At 50.3% G+C, this 22,288-nt stretch overlaps 1 protein-coding gene across 1 annotated transcript in view; it reads right to left on the reverse strand.

Moving 5' to 3' along the window:
• Nucleotides 1-22,288, reverse strand: part of LOC146059362 (uncharacterized) — a 57,513-nt gene that overhangs the window by 8,634 nt on the left and 26,591 nt on the right. Inside the window, exons 2-3 of the mRNA XM_083171516.1 lie at nucleotides 7,231-7,548; nucleotides 6,754-7,017 (exon numbers count right to left, since the gene is read on the reverse strand). Coding sequence (XP_083027642.1) covers nucleotides 6,754-7,017; nucleotides 7,231-7,548 — 582 coding nt within the window. The remainder of the gene's footprint in view (nucleotides 1-6,753; nucleotides 7,018-7,230; nucleotides 7,549-22,288) is intronic.

A 22,288-nucleotide genomic window follows, 5' to 3' on the forward strand; every position in this document is an offset into this window, starting at 1 on the left:
TTATTTCATGCCCTACTATCCACTAGGGCGTGGTGGGAGAATAAAATAGTGTGCCGAGCGCAGCGAGGCACCGTGCCCGAAGCATAGCGAGTGGCTGCGGTACACTTCAAACTGTGTCCATGTCGACTGTGTCGACATTTCGGCCAAAAAACAGTGAAAAAACCCATGTCGACCTTTTGACTGTCGACATAGACTCTGTCGACCTAATGGCAGTGTCGAACTAAAAACATGTCGACCTAATGAGCTGTCGACCTAATGAGCTGTCGACATAATGACATGTCGACCTAATGGTATGTCGACCTAAAACCATGTCGACCTATTGAGCTGTCGAACTAATGGTGTCGATGTAATGGCTGTCGATGTAAGTGCTGTCTAATATCCGTCCCAGACCCGACCACCCCCTCCCGCGATTCGCTGGACCTCCGCAACCACCCCCTCCCGCGAAACGCGGGACCCCCGCGACCCTCCCGCAAATCACGGGACCCCAGCGACCCCTCCCTCCCGCGAGCCCCCTCCCGCGATTCGCGGGACCCCTGCGACCCCCCCTCCCGGCATTAAAAGGGCCCCCCGCGACCCCCCCTCCCGCGATTCACGGCACCCCCCCCCCTACTGTGATTTGTGACCCCCCTCCCGCAATTCGCGCCGCCCCCCTCCCGCGATTCACGGAACCCCCCGTAGCTCCCCCCTCCCGCGATTTGCGGCCCCCTCGGCACTTCTCACGATTTGCGACCGCCCCCTAATTCACACATTCGGGGACCCCACCTCCCCGCGATTCATGCCCACCTCACGCAATTCACAGCACCCCCCACACCCCCCTTCCTGCGATTCGCAACCCCCCACGACCCTCCCTCCCGCGATTCACGAAACCCCCCGTAGCGCCCCCCTCCCGCGATTTGCGGGCCCCCTCGGCACCTCTCGCGATTTGCGACCGCCCCGTAATTCACACATTCGGGGACCCCCCTCCCGCGATTCATGCCCCCCTCACGCAATTCACGGCACCCCCCATACCCCCCCTTCCTGCGATTCGGAACCCCCCACGACCCCCCCTCCCGCGATTCATGCCCCCTCCCGCGATTCACGGACCCCCGCACCACCCCCCTGCGCCCACCCTCCCTTGATTCACGCCCCCCTCATGCAATTCACGGCAACCCCCCACACCCCCCCTCCTGCGATTCGCAGCCCCCCCACGACCCCCGCCTCCTGCGATTCATGACCCCTCCCGTGATTCACGGACCCCCGCACCACCCCCCCTTGACTCACGGCACCCCACGCGCCCCTCCCGCAATTCACGGACCTCCGCAACCCCCCCTCCCGCAATTCACTAACCCCGACAACCCCCCTCCCGCAATTTGCGGACCCCCTTCCCACGATTCAAGCCCCCCCGCGCCCCCGCCCACGATTTGCGGACCCCCGCCCCCTCCCGCTAACCGCGGATCCCCACACACCACCCACCCTCCCGCAATTTGCAGACCCCCTTCCGGCAATTCCACCCCCCAGCGGACCACCGCGGCCCCCGCTCCCGCATTTCACGTACCCCCGTGACAATGGGGGATCCTGTACCACCACAAGCAGGTACCGCCCCTAGGTGGGAAATCCGGCCCTGGCTGCCGCACTGCAGGTTTCCCCACTGCCCTCTGCACCAGCGCCACAACTTTTATCAATGTCTTGCCCACATACCACTATTATACAGCCTCCTCCTCTCATGCACGCTCACTCCCCCTCCCAGTGGGAGGAGACGCTCACCCACTGCCGGGAGCTGCATACTGTCCCCCACCCTCCTCCAGTTCTAGGGATGCCCATCGACCATCAATGATTTTCAAATAATCGATGGTTTATGGCCGATGTTGAATATTTTTGCCATCAATGTGGGAGGACACTGCCCTGCCTCCTGTTCTCCTGCCCCGTAACTTCCGCCAGTGGAGACCCGCTCACCCTGTGTTGCCCACATTCCCCTATCATGCTTTACCGCCCAGCCTCCTGCTCTCATGCACCCTAACTCCCACCCAGTCGGAGGAGACACTGACTCCTGTATTTCTGTGCTGCCACACTGGACCCTCACCCACTGGCAGAAGCTGCACAGTGTCCACCACCCTCTTTAGTCCCCCGTATGCCCACACACCCCTATCACTACCCAGCTTCCTGCTCTCCTGAACCGTAACTTCCACCACTGGGTAATCGCTGACGCTGTGTTGCCCACATACCCCTATCATGCCTCATATCCCAGCCTCCTGCTCTCATGCACCCTAACTCCCACCCAGTAGGAGGAGACACTGACTCAGGGCCACCATCCGGTACTCCTGTGCTGCCACGCTGGACCCTCACCCACTGCCAGAAGCTGCAATACAGGGCATCTTTCATACAATTCTAACCATATTTCTCACAATACAAATGTTCACAAATTAAGGGGCGTAGCCCCTTACGCCGGTGTGAAGAGCGCCCGTAGGGCGCGATGAATCACCTAGTTAAAAATAAATCTTTAAAAACTCATGTCAACCTTTTTTTTGTCGACCATAGCCATGTCAGTGTTTTGCATGTGCCATTTAATCCTGGGGCTGCTGCGAATTGCGGGGGGGGGGGGTGCCGCGAATCGCGGGAGGGGGGTCGCCGCCAATCGTGCAAGGGGGGGTCGCGGGGGGGGGTCTTTTTGCCGCGAATCGCGGGAGGGAGGTCGCGGGGGGTGTTTTTTCCGCGAATCGGGGGGGGGGGGGGGTGTCACGGGGGAGGGTTTGCCGCGATTCGCGGGAGGGGGGGGGTCGCGGGCTGGTGGTTATGCCGCGAATTGCGGGAGGGTTCGTGGGGGGGTTCTTTTTGCAGCGAATCGCGGGAGGGGGGGTCGCGGGGGTGTTTTTGCTGCGAATTGCGGTAGGGGGGGTCGCGGGGGAGCGGGTGTTTTTGCTGCGAATCGCGGGAGGGGGGGGGGCGCGGGGGGGGGGGAGTTTTTGCCGCAAATAGCGGGAGGGGGGCGCTCACCTGGTGGCTGTGGAGTAGCAGTGCTGGGCAACATGGGAAGGCAGTGGGTGTCTGGCACTGTCTGTGGGCTCACTGGGCTGGTTCTCTGTCACATACCTCCCAACATGACCCTCTCCAGGAGGGACACAATGCTCTGTTTCTAGACTTACCCTTAATGTATGATTGCCATCACCTGTTTTAAACAGGTTAATTTCTCAGAAAGGTGTTCAGCACAGATGAAGGCAATCACACATTAAGAGGAAAGTCCAGGAACAGAGCGTTATAGACACAGACACCCACTTTGAGTGACAGATGTAGCCAAATATATAGGAGATTGGAAGCCACAAGCACTGATTTTGCCTATTTCATTGACCATAATAATTTGAATTGGTTCGTGACCACCAATTGGAGGCACCCTGTAAGTGCTCCAGGGCACCCCAGGGAGCCTAGTCGGTACTTATGTAGTATCTGGGCTGCCGATTTTTTGATTGTATGCCTTAAGTTAAGGCATACAATCAGATGCGATGCGATGCGATATCGCATCGCATCGCATCGCATCGCATCCGATATCGGATGCGATGACCCGATTTTTCCATAGGAATCAATGTTAAAATGATTCCTATGGAAAAATGGGTCCTTTTCATACCCCTACTATCCAAGTGGGCATGGAGTTGGATATAAACCTGTGGCGAGCGTAGCGAGCCACCGAGCCCGAAGCGTGGCGAGCGAAGCGAGCCCCGCGAGGGGACGGTATTCGTCCCCTCGCGGGGCTCGCTTCGCTCGCCACGCTTCGGGCTCGGTGGCTCGCTACGCTCGCCACAGGTTTATATCCAACTCCATGCCCACTTGGATAGTAGGGGTATGAAAAGGACCCATTTTCCCATTGAATTCCATGTTAAAATGGACTCAGTCCATTTTAACATTGATTCCTATGGAAAAATCGGGTCATCGCATCGCATCGCATCGCATCGAATCGAATCGCATGGTCGCATGCGATGCGATGCGATCTCCCGATCCGACCCGATTTAGAAATCGGCAGCCCAGATACTACATAAGTACCGCCTAGTCAAACAGTTTGGGAACCACTGACTTAATCCAACTCTGCCCACACCTGCAATCCCTCTCCCCCCATGTGACTGGCCATAATACAAACCATATTTCATGCAATAAGTGCGTTTACAGGTTAAGATGGCAGAGCCCCTTAGGACTGTGTGAAGAGCGCCCGTAGGGCGCGATGAATCACCTAGTATAATATATATTATACACACACACACTTTTTACATTTTTGGGGGGATGTCTAGCATTTGTCTCCTCCAATGGGTTGGCCATTTTTGAGGAGACATTTTCAGCAGATTCCATACAGGTACATGTCTCACACTGGGACTTATTCTAGTTCACTCTTTCTGACAAAATCCTTCTTAGATGGACAAAACCATATGCACTGCAGGGGGGCAGATATAACAGGTGCAGAGATAATTAGATTTGGGTGAGTTATTTTGTTTCTGTGCAGGGTAAATACTGGCTGCTTTATTTTTACACTGCAATATAGATCTCACTTTGAAGTAAAACCCCACCCGAATCTAATTCTCTCTGCACATGTTACATCTGCCCCCCTGCAGTGCACATGGTTTTGTCCATCTAAGAAGGATTTTGTCAGAAAGAGTGAACTAGAATAGGCCCACAATGAGACGCAGTGAGGATTTAGGGGGTTATTATTGTTTAATTTTGTGTGACTGTGCATGAGCATGTGTGCGAGCGGCCACAGAAAATAGTTTATTCGCCGGGTGCTCGTACACAACTGTGCGGGCGGGGGGGGGGGGGGGGGGGGGGGGGCAGCGGTCCGGGTGATTCGCTCACGGGGAACACCCAGCATTTCACGGCGTTCTCATGGCGATTCCCCAATGGTGCGGGCAGCTTCCCGCACAGGGAACTCTCGGATCTGAGACACCACAGAGGTTTCCCAGATCTGCCAGTACTTGCAAAATTATTCGATGGTTAACAACCATTGGATGATTTTGTCCCTTAAAGCTTCAAGCGGGCACTGAAAACTCACCTATTCATCAAAGCGTACCCTTCCACTGCATAAACCAGCTGGTTCTCCGACCCCCTTGCCTGTTTACATCCTGCTATCTAACCACCACCCCCTCGCTTGCACCTCTTGTAATCTGTCTGTCTCCCCTTCCTACTAGATTGTAAGCTCCTCCGAGCAGGGCCCTCTTCCCTCCTGTTGTCACAGCCCACTTCTCTTCACATGTCACTCACAGCTCTCCTTTACTCCAACACTCAGTGACCATCTTCATACTCATCTCCATCATTGGCCTCAAGCCTCTAGTTGTATGTTGATTGAGTCCTCACTACTTATATCCAAGCTGTAATGTGTATTGATCTGTGGCGCTCGTTATTTGTACTGTGTTTTTGTTATTTATTCAATGTTATGCCAAGCTTTGTCTCCCTGTATTGTTCCTTTGTACGGGGCGCTGCGAACACTTGTGGCGCCTTATAAATAAAATAATAATAATAATGGGTGCGAATGAATGTTTATCCAAAACATCCACTGTCATTCTGCGGGGTTTCCAGCGTGCGAGGGGGAGCGGGATAGTGATGTGCACCCGATGGTTGTATTTGTGCACACACGAGGTGGATCACAGATGGCTCCAGCGTGCAAGGGGGGGGGGGGGGGGGTTGGAGCAGGATAGTGATGGGCACCCGATGGTTGTATTTGTGCGCACACGAGGTGGATCACAGATGGCTCCAGCGTGCGAGGGGGGGGGGGGGGGTTGGAGCGGGACAGTGATGTGCACCCGATGGTTGTATTTGTGCACACACGAGGTGGATCACAGATGGCTCCAGCTTGCGAGGGGGGGGGGGGGGGGGTTGGAGCGGGATAGTGATGGGCACCCGATGGTTGTATTTGTGCACACACGAGGTGGATCACAGATGGCTCCAGCGTGCGGGGGGGGGGGGGGGGGGGGGGGGTTGGAGCGGGATAGTGATGGGCACCCGATGGTTGTATTTGTGCACACACGAGGTGGAACACAGATGGCTCCAGCGTGCGAGGGGGGGGGGGGGTTGGAGCGGGATAGTGATGGGCACCCGATGGTTGTATTTGTGCACACACGAGGTGGATCACAGATGGCTCCAGCGGGCGAGGGGGGGGGGGGGTTGGAGCGGGATAGTGATGGGCACCCGATGGTTGTATTGTGCACACACGAGGTGGATCACAGATGGCTCCAGCGGGCGAGGGGGGGGGGGGGTTGGAGCGGGATAGTGATGGGCACCCGATGGTTGTATTTGTGCACACACGAGGTGGATCACAGATGGCTCCAGCGGGCGTTTAGCACAAATCCCGCCACGTACAGGATCGCAGCGGTTTTCCTGCAGTCTCCAAAGTTCAGGACACCACAGTACTCAGTAACGACTGATACTCTGCTGGGGAAGCAGCACATAGACTACAAAACAGTAATAAAATACCTCGCGGAATATGCTTTCTATACCGATATCTGTTCTCAGACAGTAATTCTGTTGATCATGTTGTATTACCACAGATGCTTAATTAAAAACGGTTAAAAAAAAAAAAAAACTTTGCAAACCTGTCTACTCTAATGTGGTAAGGGGGAGCGCTGCTGGAACACTGCCCAGACCCAGAGAATCTGCCCACTTACCATTATACCCCAGCTCCCAGCGTATACAGGGTAATAGGGTCCCAGTAATACCCCAGTAACCGCCCTCTTACCATTATACCCCAGCACACAGTGTATACAGGGTAATAGGGTCCCAGTAATACCCCAGTAACCGCCCTCTTACCAGTAATCTCCAGCAGATGCTCCATGGTCTCCACACTGACCGGGTTTCTGACCGTGACCCGGATGTTTCTCCCGTCATCTTCCCGCTGTGCGTTTGGGATGATCAGCGTCCTATTGTCATTCACCAGCCGGTATCTGTCAGGCAGAGGCTTCCCGTCCACCTCCCACATCACCGTGGTCTCTTCTCCAGAGACACTGACACTGAGAGCAATGTCCTGGCCCAGCTGGGTGGCATTACATGATATATCGGAGATGACCACTGGGTCTGGAAGGAACAGGAGAAGGTCACCAACAGTCTGGTGTCATCAGCATGGACATGGAGCCAGGCGAGTAGGATAGATTGCTAGCTCTTGTACATTGGGGTCCTGTTATTATCCCCCCCTTACATTCCTATGACCCAGTGAATATTATCTATCGCACAAGGTTATAGACCAGGTTCCCTATAGAATACATTGGAGATGATAAGAACATACATTACCTAGTACAGACACGCGTGTAGATCTGAGAGGATCACCCCCATAGGGGCGGATATAATACAGGCAGGAGTCTTGTTTCCCAGCATCAGGCAGGGTCCAGCAGCCACTCTCGGTGTCTAGGCTGACGCGTTTGTAGGTGACTGACACCTCATTGGTGTCACAGTGGAGTAGGAGAAGATGTTCTGTGCGATGTCCACATGTCCTGGTCAGCATCAGTCTGCCACGAGATCCAGGACAGGTCATGTTACAGTCACGTATGTGTGATCCGCTCCACACATACAGTGTTCCTGACGTTGGGGAACCAAAGATCACCAGGAGACCTGAGAAATATACAGTATATATATTATGTAATCTGTCCCAGAACTCTAAAGAGGCAGAAAAGGAACAAAAAGGGAAACGGGACAGGGTGCACTCTGGAAACCATGGGGGTGATTCAACCCTACCCCGCCGGCAGTATGGTCTGTAGCCTATAGGTTACACTGGTCTACCAACATCTCAGAATGGCGCCATGCTGTGCGATATTGGCAACTGACGCCATGCTGTGCGATATTGATACATCCGGCAGCATCGCATCCCCCATAGAAACCTATGGAAGATGCGGCTGGCAGCGGAGAAGGAGGGATCACAGCAGGGATCGGAGATTCCAGTTGGGTCCCTCCATCTTACAGGCCACTTACCCCCAAAATCATTCAATGATACCCCCTATACTACTAAGGGATTGATGTGCCAGGAATGATTAACCTGTGTGGTTAAGTGCGCTGTTTTGACGATGTTACATTGTGTCAGTGTTATGCGAGATGAGTCGTATCCGGGCGGCGGTGTCAGATCGACCATGTTATAAATCTCTATAAATCTAGTCAATCGCCAGTGTTCTCTCACCGTTTCTACCACCAAGGAACGCCGAGGAACTGGATGGCGCAGAGATATTTTCAAGGCAACTTTGATATGTTTGATATGGATTATATATTTTTTGCTCTTTTATAAATTACAGAAAACTTGGATTTCTTGGCAGATGTTCACCTAAAATTGGATCTAATTTCAAAATATGGCAGTTATTTTTTTATTATTTTCAGTTATTTAAAAAAAATAGGATTTATGGTCTTACCTTGATGAATCCCTTTCTTTGAGTCCATAGGGGCACAGGAGTTCACACTGGGTATGAGAGGTGAGGTAGCAGGGCGGGCACCAAAGGTTACAAACTTGATGGTGCGGACCTGACAGATAAGCCATCTAGCCAAAGATTGTTTTGAAGCGGGCCAGCCCCGCCTATTGGAATCATAGAGAACAAACAAGGCATCCGATTTCCGAACCGCCTTAGTCCTGCGTACATAAATACCCAAAGCTTAGACCAAATCAAGAGAAGTCTCAGCCTCAGAGGCCCCTGAGAGGAAGGAACTATAAACTTCTGGTTGAGGTGGAACTTTGAAACCACCATAGGCAAATCATCCAGTCTGGTACAAAGTTCCGCTCCATCCAGGTGAAAGATCTGAAAGGGTGATCTCCATGATAAAGCAGTAAGATCTGATACCCTTCTAGTGGAGGAAATGGCCCAGAGAACATCACTTTCCAGGAAAGCCATTTCCGATCCGGTTAGAGGTGTTCCCCCATCCTGAACCTTCTGTGAGGGGATTCTAACAACTGCCTGTCCTTGTCTCAGAGATTTGATCAATAACCTGTGTTCCTTTACTGCATGCAGGAGAATAATCAAATCAACACACACACTGGAGTATCGATGAGAGGTTCTGAAGTTTATTAGTCTAATGCTTACATTTATTTGTTTTCTTATCTATTACAGAATGGGTTTTACACATATAATTGCATTCCATTCCCATACGTAATTTCACTACTAATTGACACACTAGCTTGTTCACATCACTACTGAGATTTGGTTCCCCCACATCTCCTGGGCGTACAGCCAGAAATACAGATAAGTGTTGTGCCCCTTCTAAAGGATTTACGAGTCTCCTTCAAGGAAACAAAACTTTTGCTACACAATTAATTATAATGAGAACACCTTACATTACATATATGATGCATACAAAATGGCGTATATGGAGCTACATAGAATAACCAGCAATCTGCCTCTCTCAATCCACTTTGTCTAGCAGTTCAAAAGGAAGAGCTTGAAGCACCTTGAGAACCAGTGAGAGGTCCCATGGAGGGACCACTGGAGGCAAGAAATGAAGGACTCCCTGAAAGTGCGAACATCCGGCAGAAAAGTCAACTTGAATTGAAAGAGGACCGATTAAGCCGACACCTGCACCTTCAACGAAGAAACGCCATATATGCGAGAAAGGAGAAATGGTCTGGGTTTGAAACCTCTGGTCAAACACCAAGAGAAATAAGTATTTCAAACCCGATAATACATTTTAGCAGAAGAGGTTTTCCTAGCTTGAAGCATTGTATGAATGACCTTTGAGGAAAAGCCCTTATCTTTTAAGAATGACACCTCAAGACCCACCCCGTCAAAGCCAGATGACTCAGATTGGGGTGGAGGCCTGGTCCCTGAGATATGATATCTGGCCGTAGAGGAAGCCTCAGAGGATAGGCCACCGATAGGCTCTGTAGATCCGCATACCAGCCTCGACGAAACCCATCTGGGGCCACGAGAATCATGGTTCCTCCCTCTTTTTTGAATTTGCGAAGCAGATGAAGAAGATACTTGGAACGGGGGAAAAGGCATAGACCAGGGTAGGGAAGCCAATCCCGGGGCATTTTTTCAATCCCGGAATTCGGGATTGAAAAATGCCCAATCCCGGGATTCCCGGGATTGGCTTCCCTATAAAAAACATGCCTCGGCTGCCCCACATATGTACTTACTGCGTGGTGCGGCCGGAAGCCGGGTGGGTGGGCGAGCAGAGGAGATGGAGCCGGGTGGGAGGACGAGCTGTGTTGATGATTGGGAGCGGGCTGGTCTGCTGCTGGGCAGGTGGGCACCGGCGGTCTGGTCTGTGGCTGGGCGGGTGTTCGTGCCCGGGGTCAGTCACAGCTCACAGACAACATGGAGAAATCCTATGCGGCCTGCGCAGCGTGACCTCTGACGTCGGCACACTGCGCAGAGCCGCGCTGCCCGGGACAGGAGAAGCCGGGCAGCTGCTGAGCACCCGCTCAGACGCTGCCCGGCATTAGACTGCGCATGCGCAATCTAATCCCGAAATCCCGGGATTGGAAACTCCAATCCCGGGACTGAAATCCCGGCGTTTTGGGGGCCAAATCCCGGGATCCCGCCGATCCCGATCCCGGGATTGGCCACCCTAGACCAGGGGAAACGGCCATGGGGCTATGAGCGCATCCATGAGAAATGCCCCTGGATCGCTTGTCCTGGATCCATATCTTGTATGAGAAATATCGCTGTCAACTCCAGGTCACTGATCGGAAGTCGACTTCCGTGCAGTTCCCAGCGGCCTTGGAATGACCGAGAGTTGTAGACTGCCCCCCATCCTCTCAGGCTTGCATAGGTGGTAATTAAGGTTCAGGTCTGAATCCAAAATGGACGACCTTGTGACAGGTTGGTCTTTTTGCAACCACCATGTGAGAGAAAACTAAAATCCTGGGACAGAGTGATCCTCTGACTCCTGATGTGAGCATAGTCCCCTTTCTACTGGCACAGAACCTGCAGCAGGAGTGGAAGCAAATGAAATTGCGCATATTCCACCATGTCGTAGAAGACCACCATGTAGCCCAAGACCATCATGCAAGTGTGAATATATACCTTCCGAGGATGGAGAAGGGGCTTTATACATTTCTGCATGGAGAGGATCTTTTCCTCCGCAAGGAACACCCGCTGCACGAGAGAGTCTAGAATCGCTCCCAGGTGGAGCATTTCCTGTGAAGGAGTCAGAGAGGATTTTTTTCCAGTTTATCTTCCAACTGTAAGATAGAAGAGTAAAGCTGGGTACACATATATACAATTGTCGGGCCGTTCTTCCGTTCTGGGTTGGACAGCCGTTCAATTGTATATGTGTGTACGCTGTCCCGTACGAGCGATAAACGGCAAAAAACTGTCTTGTCCGTCCATACTCGGTCGGTCGATGGTTCTTTGCAGTTTAATTTTCATCCGACAGGACGGCCTCATATCGGAACAAAAGTGCAGTGTGTACGCACGTTCGATCGATATGCTGCCGTCCTTGCGACTATACTGACAAAGCTGGAACGCCCATGTGGGCGTTCCATAGCTACATGATCTCTCCTACAGATATAGTTACACTATAATAAGTACATTGCATTCAGAACGCACACATGAATAAATCATGTGTGGAGGTGACAGGGTTAATGTAGTTCACGGAGCCGCGGCTCCGCTGCTCATGATATATCAGGCTGTCACAACATAAAGGAATTTGAGAGGCACAAGCAGACCGACAATAGCCCTTAAAATGAAGGATAATACAAGGCACAGTTGCTAATATTTCAATATGCATTACATAATGTGACACACACGGAGCACCAAACTTCTATAAAGCCGGGTATGCGACTAGTCAGTTTGCGGTAGTCATCCTGCCAAACTGCTATAAAGCCGGGTATGCGAGTATAGTCAGTTTGCGGTAGTCACCCTGTAGTCGCATACCCGGCTTTATAGCAGTTTGGCAGGGTGACTACCGCAAACTGACTAGTCGCATACCCGGCTTTATAGAAATAATGAACTACAATAGTTACACTATAATAAGTACATAGATTCCATTCATGAAGTTGTAATGGCTGGACGAACATGCATATTAGATGTAAATGTGTAGCAGCAAATGATATCAGAAATAAAAAGGGGAGATTTATGAGGTGAATATACTGAACACAGTTTATTTAATCAATAATAGTGCAATGTTATAATGTTGTCAAAACAAGTCTAGATGGTAACAATTGGAAGCAACACATGTAACAATGTTAGATAAAAGGGTATGTGCACTTATAATGTCTGAAAATGGTGAAGAGCAGCCAGATGTGGTGTGGAGCCCCTGGCCAGGGGTCTGTTGGCCGGCTGATCGTAGGGGATGGACAGTAGTGGTGTGGGAGGAGTCAGGTGGGATACCTGAATTCCCACAAAGTTCTTTAAGGTACCTTGTCTTGTAAGCACAGTCCAATGGTAATGAATAGGTCCCCCGTCGCAAGGTCGGTCCCTCGACGCCGCTTCCAGTCAAGGCACTGGTGTCCGCGGGTATCTGTGATACTGATGCCGATGATGGCGGATGCACAGGTGTGAGGCTGGATGGCAGTGGCATTGGGTTCCCGTGCTGGTACCGCTGGAGAGGCGCTCTGGGTATCCCTGTGCAGCGTGGTGATGCCGGGGGGGTGAGTTGTCAGTGGGGAACAAGACCGTAGTGATGTGGTGCGGAGCCCCTGGCGGCGTGGACTACACAGGTCCCACCACCTAGGTCAACAGGCACCGCCATCCCCTGTCGCTGCACCACGGTCACTGGCAGGTGCTCCACGACTATGGGAACCGGGGCAGCGGCGCTCTCACTGTGACATGAAGTCTGAGGTGACTGTGTCCCGACTGTATGGGCGCCTCACAGTGTAAGCTGCCCGGGTACCGCTCTGCCTTCCCACCGCTTACAGCCTTCCATTGATGCCCGAGCTACCCTGCGTCTCCAGTACCCAGGCCACATCACCGCCACTGCCTGGAGCTGGGACCGGTCACTCACCGCATCCAACCCGGTCCCGGCTGGAACAACCCAGGAACAGCACCAGAAGAACAGTACCGGCTGGAGATCGCTGAGCCTTGAGGACAGAGGTGCACTGCGGCAAACAGGAATTTAGATTAAATAAATATATATCTTGCTAACTGGAGCCTGGACATATATATTTATATATGAGGGGATATAAATAACAGAGCTACCGCAGTTAATGTGAATTTTCCCGACAACGAAGCAGCTGCTGGGGGTTTATTGGGGGAACTTAATCTAAATTCCTGTTAATGTGGCTATTACAAAACAATATGCATTACATAATGTGACACACACGGAGCACCAAACTGCTATAAAGCCAGTTATGCGAGTATAGTCAGTTTGGGTACTGGAGACGCAGGGTAGCTCGGGCATCAATGGAAGGCTGTAAGCGGTGGGAAGGCAGAGCGGTACCCGGGCAGCTTACACTGTGAGGCGCCCATACAGTCGGGACACAGTCACCTCAGACTTTATGTCACAGTGAGAGCGCCGCTGCCCCGGTTCCCATAGTCGTGGAGCACCTGCCAGTGACCGTGGTGCAGCGACAGGGGATGGCGGTGCCTGTTGACCTAGGTGGTGGGACCTGTGTAGTCCACGCCGCCAGGGGCTCCGCACCACATCACTGCGGTCTTGTTCCCCACTGACAACTCACCCCCCCGGCATCACCACGCTGCACAGGGATACCCAGAGCGCCTCTCCAGCGGTACCAGCACGGGAACCCAATGCCACTGCCATCCAGCCTCACACCTGTGCATCCGCCATCATCGGCATCAGTATCACAGATACCCGCGGACACCAGTGCCTTGACTGGAAGCGGCGTCGAGGGACCGACCTTGCGACGGGGGACCTATTCATTACCATTGGACTGTGCTTACAAGACAAGGTACCTTAAAGAACTTTGTGGGAATTCAGGTATCCCACCTGACTCCTCCCACACCACTACTGTCCATCCCCTACGATCAGCCGGCCAACAGACCCCTGGCCAGGGGCTCCACACCACATCTGGCTGCTCTTCACCATTTTCAGACATTATATGTGCACATACCCTTTTATCTAACATTGTTACATGTGTTGCTTCCAATTGTTACCATCTAGACTTGTTTTGACAACATTATAACATTGCACTATTACTGATTAAATAAACTGTGATCAGTATATTCACCTCATAAATCTCCCCTTTTTATTTCTGATATCATTTGCTGCTACACATTTACATCTAATATGCATGTTCGTCCAGCCATTACAACTTCATGAATGGAATCTATGTACTTATTATAGTGTAACTATTGTAGTTCATTATTTCTATAAAGCTGGGTATGCGACTATTCAGTTTGCGGTAGTCATCCTGCCAAACTGCTATAAAGCCGGGTATGCGACTACAGGGTGACTACCGCAAACTGACTATACTCGCATACCCGGCTTTATAGCAGTTTGGCAGGATGACTACCGCAAACTGACTATACTCGCATACCCGGCTTTATAGAAGTTTGGCAGGGTGACTACCGCAAACTGACTATACTCGCATACCCGGCTTTATAGAAGTTTGGCAGGGTGACTACCGCAAACTGACTATACTCGCATACCCGGCTTTATAGAAGTTTGGTGCTCCGTGTGTGTCACATTATGTAATGCATATTGAAATATTAGCAACTGTGCCTTGTATTATCCTTAGCCATTTTAAGGGCTATTGTCTGTCTGCTTGTGCCTCTCAAATTTAATTGCGGGACCAGACCGGCATTTCTATACAGAAGTTTAGTAGACGCGTACCCCGTCACTTTTGTTTAGGTTCTGTACTCACGCCTCTTTGTTTTGGTATGCCCTTAACCCAGCCCATTATGATCATTTTGTTCATATATATCGTGTCAAAAGCCCAAATCGAGAGAGTGTGTACGGTGGTACAATCTTTTTCTTGCGACTGTTTGGACGGGAGTACATCGGACGTCGCAAGTAAAATTGTACAGGTGTGTACGCACGTGATCGGCTGTTGTTTGTGGACGGTCCGACGGGAGTACAGTCGGCCAAACGGTTAAAAGAGACATGGATTGTATATATGTGTACCCAGCTTAACTGTGAGCTGTACATGGTGTTGGAGCTGGTCTGGAGAACTGGCCAATAATAGCAGGGCATCTAGGTAAGGAACCATCCGGACCCCGTAGGAGGTGGGTGTGGTATAACACTGCCACTAAATTTGTGAACTCCCTGGGGACAGTGGACAGCCCAATGGGTAACACATGGAATTGAAAATGCTCACCAGCAGGGTGAACCTCAGGAAGCGTTGGTGGTCCTGTCCAATGGGGACATGCAGGTAAGCATCTTGGATGTCGAGCGATGCCATGAAGTTTCCTGGTTGCAGAGTCCATATGATCATACGAAGGTACTCCATACGGCACCCATAAATACACATTCAGTGGCTTAAGGTTCAGAATTGACCGATGTGAAACGTCCGGTATGTCGAACAGGAACAGGGTCATATAGAACCCTGAACTCTTTGATATTGTGGAACAGGAACAATGACGTTCGAGTCTGCTATGGAACGTACTGAGAAATGCAGCGCTTGTTGTTTCGCTGGATCCCTTGGGAGACCTGTGCGGGGGACGGATCCGGAGGCTTCCCAGACAAAAATGGTGCCTGCTCTTGCCTTGGCACCAAAGAAAAAATTGGTAACCCACGGTCAGAGGGTGGGGAATAGGGAGAGGGGGGAGGCAGGGAGCATACTGGTAACAAGATTGTAACCCTTTGGTGCCCACTCTGCTACCTCACCTCTCATACCCATCATGAACTCCAGTGCCCCTACTGGACGAAAAAAGAAATTCACATAACAAAAACATTGAGAAAATAATAAAAAATAACTGGCATATTTTGAAATTAGATCCAGTTCTGGGGGGAACATCTGCGATTTCCAGTTCCTCTGCATTCCTTGGTGGTTTAAAAGGTTTTTCCCCATGTGGGGGATGTAAGGTTTGCCCACTAACGATAAACAAAACATTAATTGGAAATCAAAACTCCATTCTTCATTTAGGTGCTAAAATGTCCCCACGGACTATTTTACGCAAGGAAAACAAAAAGACCACTCAAGATCAGATTACTTCAGATACACGGAACATTCGAAATAGGGTCAACCAACCATAGCGTTCCCAGTCATTTCCATACAGTACACAATGGTAAGGTAAATGGCCTGACCTCCGAAGGCATTGAACAGGTTTTAGTGAGTAAGAGAGGTGGTGATTAAGAAAAATAACTAATTAAAAGAGAAACTTACTGCATATTAATGTCGGACACAATGGTCCCAAGAGGACTCAATAATTTTTATTTTTTTATTTTAGAATCATAATAAGGAAATTTAAATCAAAAATATAAACACCATACCCCTATATCGGGCATGTCCAAACTGCGGCCCTCCAGCTGTTGTGAAACTACATATCCCAGCATGCCTTGCCATAGTTTTAGCATTCAGTAATAGTAAAACTGTGTTCAGGCATGATGAGACTTGTAGGGTGAGATTTAATAGGATGAGATATTCAGAAAGTGAGAGATTTGGGAAGAAATCTCCAGGTTTTTTTAAAGCGGCAATCATTTACACTGCAAAACCAGTTTGATTTTGAAGTGTAAATGATTGCCGCTTTTAAAAAAACCTGGAGATTTCTTCCAAAATCTCTCACTTTCTGAATATCTCATCCTATTAAATCTCACCCCATGTTTCACAATTACTGGAGGGTCGTAGTTGGACATGCCTGGCCTACATAGTCCTAACATATTGGACGGTTAGTAAATGATATAATGGTTATTAGCCAGTAATATATACATTATTGGTACTTGTGTAGTTTCACGGCGCCACCGCGCGCACAGTGAAGCTTTGAAACTTGGCAGCCTGCCAGACTCTGTGTTTACTATGCGCGTGCCGCTCAGTTTACGTGCCCCCGTTGTCAGCGGTGCGTAGGACTGCCTATTTCACTGTGGAACTACAAGTACCACAGTGACCTGTCAGCACTGGGCAGCGTGCGCTGCTGCTGCCCAGCGCTACGCTGATAACATAGCTTACATAAGGAAAGCAGCCACGCGCTGCGCTGAGAACAGCTAGAGCGGCACGCGCACAGTTAAACAGAGCGTCTGGCAGGCTGCCAAGTTTCAGACACAGACTGTGCCCGGTGGAGCCGTGAAACTACACAAGTACCATACATTGTTGGTACAGGCCAGCAATGTATATATTACTGGCACCACTGCTCACCAATATATATTGTGTTATGGTGGTTACATATACTTTGCTGGTGCAGGTGAATGGATTTCTCCCTACGTGCACGGCGGAAAATAAAATCGTAGCCGTGCATGTAGGTGGGATATAGCCCGGGTGGTGCAGCGTTTACCGGATCGCTGGGCTCCAACTATATGAGGCCCAGCGATCAGTTCTGAATCAGGCCCCAATGCACTGAATAAAATGGCCCCTGCTCCCACCCTTGGAATTCAAACCCCGCCCATTATGTAAATAGCCTTTTATTTGAAAGATTTTCAGCACAGCCTTCAACCTCCTGAACATCTCTCGCTCCTTGGTGAAAATAGCTCAGTGTGTACGCACTACACTGGGGACAGATATATCTATCAGATAGCTCAGTGTGTACACACTACACTGGTGACAGATATATCTATCAGATAGCTCAGTGTGTACGCACTACACTGGTGACAGATATATCTATCAGAGATAGCTCAGTGTGTACGCACTACACTGGTGGCAGATATATCTATCAGAGATAGCTCAGTGTGTACGCACTACACTGGTGGCAGATATATCTATCAGAGATAGCTCAGTGTGTACGCACTACACTGGTGACAGATATATCTATCAGAGATAGCTCAGTGTGTACGCACTACACTGGTGACAGATATATCTATCAGAGATAGCTCAGTGTGTACGCACTACACTGGTGACAGATATATCTATCAGAGATAGCTCAGTGTGTACGCACTACACTGGTGACAGATATATCTATCAGAGATAGCTCAGTGTGTACGCACCACACTGGTGACAGATATATCTATCAGAGATAGCTCAGTGTGTACGCACTACTTTGGTGACAGATATATCTATCAGAGATAGCTCAGTGTGTACGCACTACACTGGTGACAGGTATATCTGTCAGAGATAGCTCAGTGTGTAAGCACTACACTGGTGACAGATATATCTATCAGAGATGGCTCAGTGTGTACGCACTACACTGGGGACAGATATATCTAGCAGAGATAGCTCAGTGTGTACGCACTACACTGGGGACAGATATATCTATCAGAGATAGCTCAGTGTGTACGCACTACACTTATGACAGATATATCTATCAGAGATAGCTCAGTGTGTACGCACTACACTGGGGACAGATATATCTATCAGAGATAGCTCAGTGTGTACGCACTACACTGGTGACAGATATATCTATCAAAGATAGCTCAGTGTGTACGCACTACACTGGTGGCAGATATATCTATCAGAGATAGCTCAGTGTGTACGCACTACACTGGTGACAGATATATCTGTCAGAGATAGCTCAGTGTGTACGCACTACACTGGTGACAGGTATATCTATTGGAGATAGCTCAGCGTGTATGCACTACACAGGCGACAGATATATCTATCAGAGATAGGTCAGTGTGTACGCACTACACTGGTGACAGATATATCTATCAGAGATAGCTCAGTGTGTACGTACTACACTGGTGAGATATATCTATCAGAGATAGCTCAGTGTGTACGCACTACACTGGGGAAAGATATATCTATCAGAGATAGCTTAGTGTGTACGCACAACACTGGTGACAGATATATCTGTCAGAGATGGCTCAGTGTGTACGGACTACACTGGTGACAGATATATCTATCAGAGATTTTGGCAAAGTCTTTTGAAATGAAAATATCCTAGTGTGTACCGGCCTTTAGTGCTAAAAATGTAAAAAGTTTTTATTTATTTTTTTGGTACAATTTTCAGTTTTCACTGATTTTTTATCCTGTAGGTCAGGCATTCCCAACCACGGTCCTCAAGGCACACCAACAGTGCAGGTTTTAGTGATATCCAGGCTTCAGCACAGATGGTTTAATCAGAATCACTCAGGTACTAATTAAGTCACCTGTGCTCAAGCCTGGATATCTACAAAGCCTGCACTGTTGGTGTTACTTGAGGACCGTGGTTGGGAATGCCTGCTGTAGGTGCTAAAATTACTAGTATTAAACTGTATATTGCGGAACCTGCTGCTTCTCTTCTTACGTATGCACAAAGGTGCTGGTTATATGTCTATGGGCGGGATGTACTAAAGGGAAAATGCGGTAAAACCCCCGTTTTACCGCATTTTCCTATGTATCATCACCGGTTCGCCCAGTTTTCGCTGGCCAGGGTATCGCCACCCGGAGGGTGGCGATACCCTATAGAAGCCTATGGGCTTCTTTCGCCGCCTGCCGTCCGCGCGCTGCCCCCCCCCCCCCCCTCCCGTCCTCCTTTAACCTCCTCCTCCCCCTGGTGTCACAGCCGGGAGGACATCCGGCTTCAGGGGAGAGGAGGAGACGCAGGGGGACGCTGTCAGCCGCCGGAGACCCCCGCAGCCCACATCACAGGTATCGCGGGGGTCTCCGTTACCGCAACCCGATGCTGGCCGCATATGTTAGTACATATGCGGTAGCTGCCGTGCGAAGGGCGGCGATGTATGTTGATACATCCCGCCCTATGTCAGTCTAATGGAGGTCATTCTGGTTGACCCGCATGCAGCCGTACACACTGGGCGACATTCAGCTGAAAATTGGCCAGTGTGTGTGGGCCTTAATAGTGATACATTTTACAGTAAATGTGGCCAAGAATCCTCTGTGCCTCCCTTGTAATGTGTATGTACGTGATGACTTTCACAGCGGGTTTAGGGTGTGATGTACTAAGGGAAAAATGCAGTAAAATCCCTGTTTTCGGGGAGTTTACCGCATTTTCAAATACACTAAGACCCGGCCGTCTCGTTTTCGCCACCCAGGGTATTTCCACCTTTGGATGGCGATAGCCTATGGGCTTCTTATCGCCGGGCGCCGCAATGTGCCGCCTCCGACGCAGATGCCAACCCCCACCCCTGCCATACCTTCCTCCAGGAAGCCTGGATATGGAAGGTAAACTCTTCCTCACCCTAGCAACACAGCTGGGGGGCCTATTTTAGTACATCCCATCCTCATTCACACATGTGCCTCCCGGACCCGCTGCCACCCGCCATGTTTCTCAGACCCGCTGCCACCCGACCTGCTCCTCGGACCCGCTGCCACCCGCCCTGCTCCTCGGACCTGCTGCCACCTGGACCTGCTGCCACCCGCTCAGCATTTGCAGTCCAGACCCGCTACCGCACACCCTGCCGCCCACTCAGCAGCTCCCCTCTTCCCACATAGGATCTATCGGATCCAATACAAAAGCACCGGTGATGTGCCGCTGATGTGTCCCAAATCGGACCAAATTGCATTAGTGTATGGGGGCCTTTACACCAGTCTCACTGCATTTATGAAGACAAGTAGAGGCAGTGGGTGACGTATCTTATGATGGAAAGCAACAGAAGAGAGGTGACGGGGAGAGATAGTGGGCCAGATGCACTAAGCTTCTAAAGCGACCACCAGCCAATCAGCTCCTACATGACAGTTTTCAAACCCAGCCTGTGACATGGCAGTTAGGAGCTGATTGGCTAGCTGTTTATCACTCTCCATTTGATCACTTTTGAAGCTTAGTGCACCTGGCCCAGTGGGAGAGGTATTGGGTGAGGGGAATGGGTGATGAGAGAGGCAGATGATAACAGATACATAAAATATGACATTGGATAAGAACCACTTGGCCGCTCCCATTTACATATTCAATTCTTGTCAGGAGCCAACTGACATAACCTTCAACTATATTTTTGGACTGTGGGAGGACACTAGTGAGCTCAGCGAAAACCCATGGGGAGAACATACAAACTCCACACATTTAGGGCTGTGGTGAGAACTGGACCCAAATGCTGTGCTCCCTGACGCAGCACATCTCACTATTGACGCATCTGTACTCCCTGACGCAGCACATCTCACTATTGACGCATCTGTACTCCCTGACGCAGCACATCTCACTATTGACGCATCTGTACTCCCTGACGCAGCACATCTCACTATTGACGCATCTGTACTCCCTGACGCAGCACATCTCACTATTGACGCATCTGTACTCCCTGACGCAGCACATCTCACTATTGACGCATCTGTACTCCCTGACGCAGCACATCTCACTAATGACGCATCTGTACTCCCTGACGCAGCACATCTCACTATTGACGCATCTGTACTCCCTGACGCAGCACATCTCACTAATGACGCATCTGTACTCCCTGTCGCAGCACATCTCACTATTGACGCATCTGTACTCCCTGTCGCAGCACATCTCACTATTGACGCATCTGTACTCCCTGACGCAGCACATCTCACTAATGACGCATCTGTACTCCCTGTCGCAGCACATCTCACTAATGACGCATCTGTACTCCCTGACGCAGCACATCTCACTATTGATGCATCTGTACTCCCTGTCGCAGCACATCTCACTATTGACGCATCTGTACTCCCTGTCGCAGCACATCTCACTATTGACGCTCCGTGAGCATGTAACCCAAAACAAAGGAAAGCAGTGAATATTGAATACACATACACACACACACAAACATACATACATACATACATACCACACGTACATGCACATACAGCGTAAACGCTCTAATAAATACCCTATGATGGGGGACATAGCTTTGGAAATGGAGCTGGATTCCCATAGTTACAGTATAACCGCACAAGTCTCATCCTAATGTGTTTTACTAAGAAGTTCTGTAATTGCAGAATGACTCCGACCTTCACACATAGGACAGCAGGGATGTGCAGTCAGGGGAGGCAGGGGAGGCAGAGCCTCCCCTGTCATTAATGATTAACCATAATTAAAATAATACAAAGTGAATACTTATGACACATATTATGTGTCATAAGTATATGCTGTATATTATAATCATTTTTACCCCTTTAAAAAAAAATATATATATATTGGTCTAGGAGGCACCAAGTGCGGTGCCTCCCGCTAACAATGATAAATGTCTAGACTCAGGGGGCGGGCAGTGGGTGAAGCCGAGCACTGGGCTGTAAAAGCCCATTCAAAAAAGCTGTAGAAACGGCACCTGTGGCAGTGCCTCAGTGACGGGGACGTGCTTTTCTGCCTATATGAAAGTACGCCTCTGTCACTGAGGTAGATGTGATTGGGCAGGCACATCTGCCTCTGTGACAGGGACGTGCTTTCATAACGGAGAAAGCACGTCCCTGAAGTCTGTCACCGAGGCACTTCCAGTGGAGTATCTACAGGCTGGCATCCAAGGCTGCTCAACTGCCTTTGGATGACTGCTCCTCACC

Source organism: Crinia signifera, chromosome 2, assembly GCF_055691185.1.
Source record: "Crinia signifera chromosome 2, ASM5569118v1, whole genome shotgun sequence".
Lineage (NCBI taxonomy): Eukaryota > Metazoa > Chordata > Amphibia > Anura > Myobatrachidae > Crinia > Crinia signifera.